This window comes from Xiphophorus couchianus, chromosome 5 (assembly GCF_001444195.1).
Source record: "Xiphophorus couchianus chromosome 5, X_couchianus-1.0, whole genome shotgun sequence".
Lineage (NCBI taxonomy): Eukaryota > Metazoa > Chordata > Actinopteri > Cyprinodontiformes > Poeciliidae > Xiphophorus > Xiphophorus couchianus.
Genome location: NC_040232.1, coordinates 38,348,892 through 38,360,363, shown reverse-complemented (window position 1 = coordinate 38,360,363; position 11,472 = coordinate 38,348,892). Strand labels below are relative to the sequence as shown.

The 11,472-nt window shown below is 38.2% G+C and overlaps 1 protein-coding gene across 1 annotated transcript; it reads left to right on the top strand.

The window, feature by feature from the left end:
* Positions 1-444: 444 nt before the first annotated feature.
* On the top strand, positions 445-9,191 carry cyp4v2a (cytochrome P450, family 4, subfamily V, member 2a). The gene is made up of 11 exons (XM_028019286.1): positions 445-890; positions 971-1,083; positions 2,420-2,505; positions 2,810-3,000; positions 5,028-5,097; positions 5,192-5,318; positions 5,392-5,565; positions 5,646-5,748; positions 6,556-6,690; positions 7,569-7,748; positions 7,850-9,191. The coding sequence occupies exons 1-11, from the start codon at positions 698-700 to the stop codon at positions 8,020-8,022; spliced, it is 1,545 nt and encodes a 514-aa protein (XP_027875087.1). The 5' UTR covers positions 445-697; the 3' UTR covers positions 8,023-9,191.
* The last annotated feature ends 2,281 nt before the right edge of the window (positions 9,192-11,472 follow it).

The following is an 11,472-nucleotide window of genomic DNA, read 5'->3' as shown; positions in this document are numbered from 1 at the left end:
TTCATTTTCCTTTGGGATCAATAATGTATTTTTGAATTTTGAAAGATTCAATGACAACAATCCTAATTTTTGCATTTTGGAAAGTTCAGTTTTTTTCTTTGTGTGAAATTAAAGCAAAGCTCGTTGAGCTGTGGGACGGATGAATTTTACTGTGCATGTATCCAGATGCATTAGCCATCAACTGTAAACACACAAAAAACAACAAATTCATAAGAGATAAATGACAGAGATACCTCTGCTACATATTAACCAGTCAGGTTTGACATTGTGCAAAATGTTGACGTTCCTGCTATTCAGTGAGATAATGAGCCGAACAAAGTTCATGATCTGGGCCAGCCAGCGCTGGTACAGTATGAATGATTAACACTTTTATTGCATCATCTCTGCAAATAAAACACACCATACTTAATAACATATTACATCAGTGTAAATCTGCCCACTGTTGTGAATAACCAGTTTATTTTAAGGTATTAATGACAAAAAAACAAAACAAACCAAAAAAACCAGGTTACCTAAAGGCAAACGAATCTAATATAAAGTCAACCTTCACCCAGTAAGCTATGGGCAGATCAGCCAAAGAGGGAAGGAGCAGTGAGGGCAGTGCCTTTGGCTCTTCCTCTTAATATCCAGGACCCATCAGGACAGGCTGGTGCTCATTTCTGAGCATTCAAACAAGTTGGACAGACGGGATAAAAACATGGCGGTTTTACTTGGAAGCTACAGTTTACCATTTCTGGGAGCTAGCATCTTCATTGCAGCTCTGACCTACATCACCTACAAGCTGCTGAGCGGTTACCTCCATAAGTGGTTCGGAATGAAATCCATTCCAGGGACGGGTTTCTCGTACCCCTTCATTGGAGATGCACTGATGTTCAAAACCGACGCAGGAGGTAAGAAATGTGCCAGAGGACCATAGTGTGAAGTATATTTTCCTTCTGAGCAATCTGTTTCTGTCTGCACCTTGTTCCAGATTTCTTCAGTCAGATTGTGGGTTTTACACAGGAGTTCAGAGATGCACCACTGTTTAAAATCTGGGTTGGACCAATTCCCTTTGTTGTCCTTTTTCATGCTGAAAATGTTGAGGTACAGCAGCAACACAACAAACCGACACTTCACAATGAGAACAGTTACATTGAAAGGTTCAAAACTTAAATCATATACTACATGAAATTATTTTACACATATAGCAATATGTATCAAGTACTTACTTCTTTTTTATTTTGACTCTTGTTTTGAAAACAGAAATAGCAAACTCTTGGAAAATGTGTCCCTTGCTGACCCCCCCCCCCCTTCTAATCAGACAAAATTGGTGTCAAACGTTTGTGCTACATTTGTGCAGCAACAGTTTTTGTTTGTGCTGCTATCATTTTAAAGATATAAAGAAATGTTTCTAGAGGTCATCAAAGGTCAACCAGCCCCCCCCCCTTCTTCCTCAAATCAGACGAAATGGGTGTCAATTAACTCGACTATGTTTGTGCAAAACGTTTGACACCCATTTTGTCTGATTTCATTAAAGTTGGGGGGGCTGGTTGACCTTTTGACCTTTAACCTTTCATTAATATCTTCAAAGCCAAAGCAGCACAAACAACCATTTTTGCTGCACAAACGTAGCACAACGTTTGACACCAATTTTATCTGATTTGAAGAAGGTGGGGGGGCCAACTTTACTCAGGTCCCATACTCGTACAAAACATGCACTTAATACTTGGTTGCAAATCAAGTTAACGGCAAGCCAAGATCATCAAAATGAACAGAAACAAACACTTGAAACGAATAACTCTGTGTGTTATAAGTTGCACAAACTTCACTCAGAGCTAAATTGCTCCCAGAAATGTGCTCTTCAACATTTTCATTTACTGAGTTGCACCAGCATAAATAAAGTGTAAGTCTCACCAACTGAAAACAAGAGAAAATGTTGAATTTGTTTTTAGAATTATTTAGTAACTTTAACATAGCTAGATAAAATTATTTACAGAAAAAAACCCAAAATCAAGCCAAACTCTTATATTTGTAATGAGGTGGAAGCTGCACTGACCCCTCCTGACCACACTAGGGACAAGGGTGTTAGAAAATGCATGGATGGATGGATGGATGGATGGATGGATGGATGGGAAGCTGCACTGAGATCTAACCATGTGTTTGGGATTCCTTTGATCTTTTATCCAGTTTCCCATTGATGATGATGCGTTTCGTTCTCATCCTGAGATGAATCAAACAGTGTAACAGAGTCTCTCAGTAATGACCTCAATGACCTTCTGTCTAGTTCAAACCTGCTTCTGCAGCCAGTTTCGGAGAATGCATTAGGCTGAACTCTGAGATGGTCTTCAGAAAGTTATTTCTAATAACTGTGGTTGAAATGTTCTACCTTTGTGACTGACCAATTCTTATCACCTTCTTATCACAAAACTCTCTTTTGTAGAAGATTCTGGGTAATCCTGTTCACCTCACCAAGGCTTTTGCTTACAAATTTCTCCATCCTTGGCTTGGAACCGGCCTTTTGACCAGGTACAGATGTTACGTTCACATAAGCAAAAAAAATCCATTACATAGTCTCTACTATGTAATGGTCCTATGATAAGCCTTATCAAACTTGTCATAGTTTGATAGGGCTGATGTTACTAAAAAAACAACAAAAAAACCAAAACCACTTTCTCAGTCTGATATGAGATGCACATTGACATTGCTAAAACTCAACAGATAATTTTATAAATTAAACTTTTAACATTAAATTCAATTCTTTTGACCAACATAGTCGTAGGTATTGCTTGGAGTCGTGGCATAGATGGAAAAAAGTTTGTCTTTTTTTCAGCACTGGGCAAAAGTGGCGACAGAGAAGAAAGATTCTGACTCCAACCTTCCACTTCTCCATCCTCACCGACTTTCTGCAAGTGATGAATGAACAGGCGGAGATCCTGGTGGACAAGCTGGAGAAAAAGGCGGGGAAAGGTTCTTTCAACTGCTTCAGCGACGTCACCCTCTGTGCGCTGGACATAATCTGCGGTGAGTAGATGCTGCGTTTTTTACAACTAAAAGACAATATTCTGACGGAGTCTCATCTCATGATAAGGTCAAAATCAAACAACGTGAATGCAGGAAAAAAGTCACAAAAAGAAAACCAAAAAAAAAAAAAAACGAGAAATAGAGCAGAGATTTATTTAACATTAAAGACTAAAAATTGAAGGCAACCAGTTCAGCAGAAAATAGAAAGAGCTTTGCTGGGTTTATCATTTGCTGTAAGAGAACAAGCCTGGTTTCTTTTGGTTTCTGATGTTCTGATTTAATATATAATTGCAGATGTTTTGTCAGAGCTAACAGAGATACTGCCCATGTAGTTTATACTGCTGCCACTCAAACAGCATCAGTTTTTCTATACCATAATGAGACATTACATGTACAATTAATGAAAGAATCTGCTCAAATGGCTGTAGAAAAAATAAAAAACCGTCATATTCTCAAAGACTGATGGTGATTGTGACATGCTACATGCTTCATGTTTACTATCCTCCTGAAAATGTCTGTATTGACTATGCAATGGAAAGAGGATATGAAAGTTGCGACATTATGTATTTTCCAGGTACAAAGGGCTATTTTATAGCACAATCAAATAACTATGTTATAAAACACAGTTGTTATAAAAGTGTTGTAAATATCAAATTAATTAAAGTGGGCCTCTGCCTCTTTAAAAACTCCTGCTCTTTCTGAAACTCCGCCTTCAGGAGGTCGTCCCAACATGGCTCCTCTATTAACCCTTTAACAACATTTTGCCAGCGTTGCTATGAGAAGTAGCTCCTATAATGAGCTCAGCAGATGCTCAGTTACACCAGGTGTTTGCTAATTACTGCTGGCTAGTCTGAAGGAGCTGAATGACGGAGTCGCCTCGAAGGCGGTGCTAGGTCCACCCAGGCATTTTGCACAGCTGAATTGTTGCCACGGGAGATTAAAGGATTCCTCAAACATGCATGAAAGAATCATAGCAACACTCCAGGTATGCTTTTGATGACAGAATGACGTAAAACTCTAAAATGTCCATTTTACATAGTATTGCCCCTTTAAATTAATCTAATCATTAGATATGTGAAATTGGGATGAAAAAGCAAAAATTATATATATGGTGGAAAACTGGTTGGAGTTGTTCAAATGGGCAAACCAAGCCTAGCTTCCAACATTTTTGTACAAGTTGGATTTTGGTGGATTTATGGCCTTAAAGAGTCGCCTTTTAGAAATTAGATTAAAAAAACGGGTCAATCTTATATAGCCATAAAATAGATATTTTTAGAGATATCACAGACAATAAACTGCCAAAAAACAAACAAAAGAATTTCTACAATGTTTTTGCTATTGTTTGTATTTCCATTCCACACATTGTCATCTCAAAACACCCAAACTGAAAATGCTTCTATCCAGACGCTAAAGATATCATTTATATTCATGCATTTTGAAACACTTTTGTCACACTAAAGTGTCTTAGTGATTAAAGGGGGATTACATTTAATAATAGATAATGCTTTACTTACTGATATTACAGTAGGGAAAACAATTGCCGTCTTTCTCAAACATATGACTAAAATTAAATTTATAAATTATGCTATTATTGAAGCTGGAGTTCACATATGCTTTGTGGAATATTAATAAAACAAAATCCCAAAGTAAATGTATTTCAGAAAGATTTCTTGCTCTCCATGGTTTGCTTTGCCAGAGAGGTTTTGCTTAATTCAGTAAGATAATACCACAGCACATTCTGCACATTCATCTGAGTGACTCTGCATTATTTAAACTTTCAGTTTCCTATACACTTGAAGTTTTGTCTTTGTAGTAATTTCAAGTAAATTTAATCTGAATTGTTTTGCAGAACATGTTTTCCCTTTTTATGACACGTTTTACTTTGGCTTCAAAACTGTACGCAAAGTACAACTTAATATACATTTATTTCTTATTAAATAATAGACTAAAAATGTGTGTGTGTGTGTTTGTGCCATAATGTAGGAACAAATATCTTGATATGCAAAACTTCTCTGCTCTCTGTTCAGAAACTGCGATGGGAAGGAAAATTTATGCACAGAGTGACTCAGAGTCAGAGTATGTCAAGTGTGTATACAGGTATGCTTTTTAGCTTCCTCACAGACAAATATGAAACATCAAATCTTTGAAATAGTACCTGCTGATAAAGCTCAGCAACGTGTGCTGCCTTCAGGATGAGTGACATCATCAGCCACAGACAGAGGAAGCCCTGGTTTTGGCCCGACTTCATCTACTACTACTTCGGTGAGGGGAAGAACCACGACAAGACGCTGAAGATCCTCCATTCCTTCACCTATAAGGTGAGTTACTGAACCAGGGACTGAGCAGACAGCTCAACAGCTTAATGTCGTTCTTAACAACATCTGTGTGCAGGTGATAAAGGAAAGGTCTGAAAACATGTCCTACATTGAATCAGACAGCGACTCTGACCACGGCAAGAGGAAGCGACAGGCTTTTCTGGATATGCTCCTGAAAACCACGGATGAAGACGGCAACAAGCTGAGCCATCAGGACATCCAAGAGGAAGTGGACACTTTCATGTTTGAGGTCGGGGGTGAGACCAGTAGGTTATTTTTAAAAAAGAAAAAAAAAATATCACAACTGCAAACGCATGTTTTCTTTTCCAGGGTCATGACACCACGGCTGCCGCCATGAACTGGGCCCTGCACCTGCTGGGAACCCACCCGGAGGTGCAGCGAAAAGTTCAACAAGAGCTGCACGAAGTGTTTGGTAACATTAATACGGCTTGTCGTTCTCTTCTTCACTTATTAACTTGGTTAATATTACAGCCCAAAGGATTTCGAATCGTCTTTATTCACACTCATTGTTCTCTCGTAAATTTAACAACCATGTCCACCTTTTGTTAACATATGACTCCCCTCTTTAAAACCTATTGTCTCTGCAGTGTGGAATAATGTACAACGCTTCCATGCAGTTCTCTGCAGTTAGAGCAAGAAGGCCTTTGAGCTGCAGTAAATGCTAATTTTGTAGCAGCTGAAGGAACTAAAGATGCCCCGAAGTGCAGGAGTGTTAATTAAGCCATAATTAAATCTTGTACTGAAAAGCTCAACTTCCTCTTTATACCCAGAGCAAACGTCCTTATCCAGCATACAGAGCCTCGCACCAGCGCCTGCTTCACTTTGTCTCATTTTGTCATGTTTCAGCTACCGACAAAAGTGTATTTTAATGGGATTTTATGAGAAATTCCAACAGAACATAAAACATAGTTATAAAGTGAAATGAAAAAGGATCCATCCTCTATCAACCCATCCGCCCGTCCGTCCAAAGGTCACCAGTCCATCACAAGCCAACACAGAAACAACCACAGAACATTCTGGCCTGCGTTTGGTGGACAATCGATAATCTGAACACACTATTCACACCTCGAATCACGGTGGTGGCAGCTTCATGCTGTGGAGATGGTTTTCTTCAGCAGGGACATGGAACCTGTTCAGAGTTTCAGAGCTGATGGGAAGAAACATGGAGCTTTTACACCTGCATTTGTTTAGTTTGCTTTGTCTTGGTTGCTGTGTGAAGGTACGTCGGGCCGACCCATTAACACGGAGGACCTGAAGAAGCTCAGGTACCTGGAATGTGTGATCAAGGAGGCTCTGCGGCTGTTTCCCTCGGTGCCTTTCTTCGCTCGAAGCCTCTGTGACGACTGCAATCTGAGTGAGTCACACACGACAAGAACACCTCAGATTAACATCTCCATACTGTGGTAGTTGTTCAACAACACATGTTTAAATTACATTGTCAAGGGAAGCTGTGGATGCATCATGATAGTTTCTGTTTCATGTCTTATTGTTCTTATGGGCTCCAGGTCAGTACACCCTTCATCACTTTATATCACCACTTGACACCTGTGGCTTACAAAAAGCCACAAGAAACCAGAATTAAGTTCAAATTTTACTTAGAATTTGATCCACATGTAAATTGTTTTATAAGGATATTATAAAACATCTTATTTCCAATGATACTGGCTCTCAGCTGATGTCGGGAAATATGGAAATTTGCATGATCTAACTGGTTTCACAAGGCCACAATTCCCTAAAGAAGATTGGGTAAAGAAAATTTCTTTATATCATCTTTTGTCAAAATGTGTAAAAAGTGGTCACTAAGAAACGTTGCCTGTCAATTTCTACCACATCATTTCTCATGTGCTTCCCAATTAAAACAAATTGAGAAACAGAAGCACTTTAGCTTAGTTCTTCCTCTAAGCACACGGCAAATGTTTACAGCAGCATGCACCGATTTATCGGTCAGCCAATTTATCGGCACCAGTTTTTTTTCGTTTTGGGAGATCAGTGATCCACCAATACTTACATGTGAAGCCGGTCTTATCTACTTCAGAAAAGATCTAAAAATCGGTCACTGTTTTTCTGCTCTGCTGTAAGAGAGACTGATTTTGGCCAACACCAAATTTGACAGAAGCTGGCAAATTTGACTTCAACCTGGAATAGTCTGTAGTTAATTGTTGTTTGATCTTACACATGTAGTAATTAGTAAAATAAATAAATAAATAAATTGGTATTTACTTTCGCTTTCAGATGGTTTCAAAGTCCCCAAAGGAGCGAATGCGATCATCATCACCTACACTCTTCACCGTGATCCGCGGTACTTCCCAGAACCGGAGGAGTTCCGGCCGGAGCGCTTTTTTCCCGAGAATTCCGCTGGAAGGCCTCCGTACGCATATGTCCCGTTCTCCGCCGGACTCCGCAACTGCATAGGTGAGACAAGGACATTCTGGTTTTGGTCTTTTCACACACACGCTTTTTTTTTTAGCGTGCCATGTCTCCTGCTGCTATTCGTGTGGTATTCTGATGTTCAGGTCAACGTTTTGCGCTGATGGAGGAGAAGGTGGTCCTGGCGTCCATTCTGCGTAACTTCAACGTGGAGGCCTGTCAGAAACGTGACGAGCTTCGTCCGTTAGGGGAGCTTATCCTGCGGCCAGAGAACGGCATTTGGATCAAACTGGAGAAGAGGGAGCCGCTAGCTTCATAACTCAGATTCTTGTCATGCATTCATTCAATTATTCATGATGTTAATTTTGTAACCTTTATAAATTGAAAGTTGTTGAAACTGATTTGTAATCTAAATGAATACAAACAATTTTACATTTCTACGGTATTTTATTATTCTTCTATCATTTTTGTAGCATGAAAAACCTAAAGAGGCGGTATTATGTAAAATCAACTTTTTTGAGCTCATTAATCATGTTATGATGTTATTCGCTCATCAAAAACATAGCTGGAGTGTTGGCTTGATTCTTTCATGCATGTTTGAGAAGTCCTTTAATCTCCCTTGGCAACCACTCACCAGTGCACAGCTCCTGGGTGGAGCTAGCGCCGCCATGGAGACGCAGCTCCCCCTCAGAACTGCAGTTTCTAAGCTACTGATTTTCCATGTCAAAGAACAGCCCTCCGCTGCGAGTCCCTCACTCGGCTCCTTCAGACTAGCCAACAGCAATTAGCAAACACCTGGAGGAACTGTGACTCTGCTGGGCTCATTATAAGAGCTACTTCTCATTGCAATGCTGGTACAAATGTTGTTAAAGGGTTAATAGAGGAGCCATTTTGTGATGACCTCAGGAAGACGGAGTTTCAGAAAGAGCAGAAGTTTTTAAAGAAACAGTGGCCCAATTTCAAGAAGTTATATCAGGAAGTAAAAATTATTTTCAGCCATATTTTATAGATATTGTATTTCTAGAATAAATGAAGGTAACATTGTAATTTGATTGAGCTAAAATGACACTATATGTCTGGAAATCACATAATCCTGCCCCTTTAAGATCATATCTTGGTCTTAAAGAGTCTGTATTTGTATGTTCATTGCATCTTGAGGGTGTAACTGTGAATGGCTGTAATCCTTCTTGTTATTGCATGTGGAACTGGCCTTTCTAGTAATCATCTAAAATGTATTAAATCAATAATAAATTTGTGACCTTAGCATGTGAATGGAGCACAAAGTCTGAGTCTTAATGTTCAGGCCATGCTGGGGTTTCTAGCTCCAAAAGATGTTTAATTCTGTAGTTGTGATATGTTTTATCTTTGCAGTTAACTCATTTGTTTCTACACTTTGTCTTCTGTCATCATCACACGATGCAATATCTCTGTACATATTTTAAACCATAGCAACAGAAAAGGTAAATAATAAAATTGCCAAAATCTGAATTCTTTAAATCATTTTCAATGCTATTTTTTAAAATGAGCATGTTGCAGAAACTGCTCTCAATGACACAATGTTTTCAATGCCACTATAAAATGCTGCATATGAAAGTGGAGCAACCCTATCACAGAGCTTAAGATAATGTCACTGATTCAGAGTTGAAATCAACTAAAGAGGGAATTTGAGCCTTTATTTTGTTAAAATAACCACCAGATGGCATTAGTGAGTTCAAAGGAGGAAACAGTTACTATGTGGAAAAGTTTTGGGCTTTACTGTAGATGCAATTGTGTGTAAAACTGTGACAATCATGGAAGAACCCAAATAGAAAAAGAGCTGCGTTTATGCTACAAGAAGTAAAATTTACACATCTTAATCATTGCTAGAGACACAGGATTGTTTTTTTAAGAGTCAAAACAATAACCTTATGTTTAAAACTTTGTAAAGGTTTTAAAATGTCTCTTATTTAAAATTGATTTCCTAATCAACATTTAAGAGGAAAGAGTGTGTCCATCCCCTTACCTATACTTTTCAATAATATTTTCTCTGATTTGCTTAGATTGTTTTCTAGTCTTCATACTGTCATGGCAACCAGGAATACTGGATCTTCCAGACTCAGGTATCGTAATACTACCATCACTTGAAACACACTCACTACACTCAGGTAATCTCCTTTCTGGTCATTGTGCAACTACTGACACCATCTGACTGGGCCTCTATTGAATTAGGTCAGTAACTTTAAACTTCAAATTTATATGGAGCCACTTATTTTATGTAAAATGTTTTTATTTATATGTCCTTTTTTGTTTGTCATAAAGCCAGGCATTGCTGATCCTGATAAAATAAATAATAAGGTAAATCATCCAAGGAGAGTTAGGGAATATGTTTTATTGCCGCAGTAGGTTTCTTTTCTTCTTTGAAAAAATGCCCAGCCAATCATATGCATGCCAAGCTTTTTGTCTGATTCCTACAGTTTTAAATTATCCTATATTTTGTGTTGGTCTATAGCTCTTAAATTACAGTAAGATCCATCGAGGTTGGTAGTGGTAATGGGACAAAATGTGGAAAAGCTCAGGAGTTTATGAATATTTTTGAAAGATACACCGCTAATCTGACTCTGCTCAAAAACGTTTCCAGGTCATGACACTTAAACCTGAACCAGACAATTACTGTAGTGAGAATTTCTAACTTTGTTATCAAGTGTTTCATGGTCAGTTCTTGAACTACATTCTAAGTAAAAAGGGACAAACATGTTAGCTCTCAGCTGTCATCAAGACAGAGTTCACTAAGACACCAGGGCTCCTAAAAACTGTCATCATGAGATCCTTTTGGTGAACTTTAATTCTCAAAAAAGTCCATGTTTGACCTCCAGCTTTCAACACTGCATAGGACGTCCAAAAATGATTTCAACAAATCAGTTTCAATTCAGATCAATACACCTCAGTTTATTTATGCTGTGACAATTCATAGCAAGTGTTGTTCCAAGGTCCTTTAACAGACAAACTGATCATAATCAGACAGATATGATCAAATCAGGGAAACTTTTTGAAGCAACAGTGAGGTTTATCTTGAGAAACTGAATCACAATGAGGTCAGATGGCCCTACTGTGAGGAAGGGTAATCATAGCATGACACACTTACAAATGACCCCATTCATTATGTCACAGGATGATTTAAAGGGCGTGTCTGCAAGGGTCATTGCCTAACACCGAAATGACTTGACTGATGATGGATTGTGGGATATTTTCCAGTGCTATTATTTGAATTATTGAACACATTTCCAATCAATGACCAGAGAGAAGTGAGGTGCTTCATCTCTGAATTAAGCAGAAAGAGCTCATTCCTCTGAGGAACTTCTAAAAAGCCTCTAAAAAAAGGTTTATATCTCTTTAGTGAATGGTGTGTGTCAGTTTTAAATTGTTTCTAAATGTTTATAATGTTTATCCAGCTCCTAAGCAAACTTATTAAAGAGATAAATTATAAATCAAAGTTTGTAGTAGCAATATCAGATATATACAGTAGGTTCATACAAGTTTATCAAAAGTCTTTATATATATATTACAACATGAACAATACTGTGACGTTACTGGGATAGAAATATAGGACTCACAATCCGAGGGTTTTGCAGTTTGTTTAAAAATGAAATTTAAAAACAAACAAAATATCTATGTGAGCATTAAATGGCAGACTAAAATAATTACAATAAGTGAAAATAAAAAAACTGTGTGACATCAGAGATTCTACACACTAATTTTTATATCGCCAAAATATGTGTAATAAATGGTAATC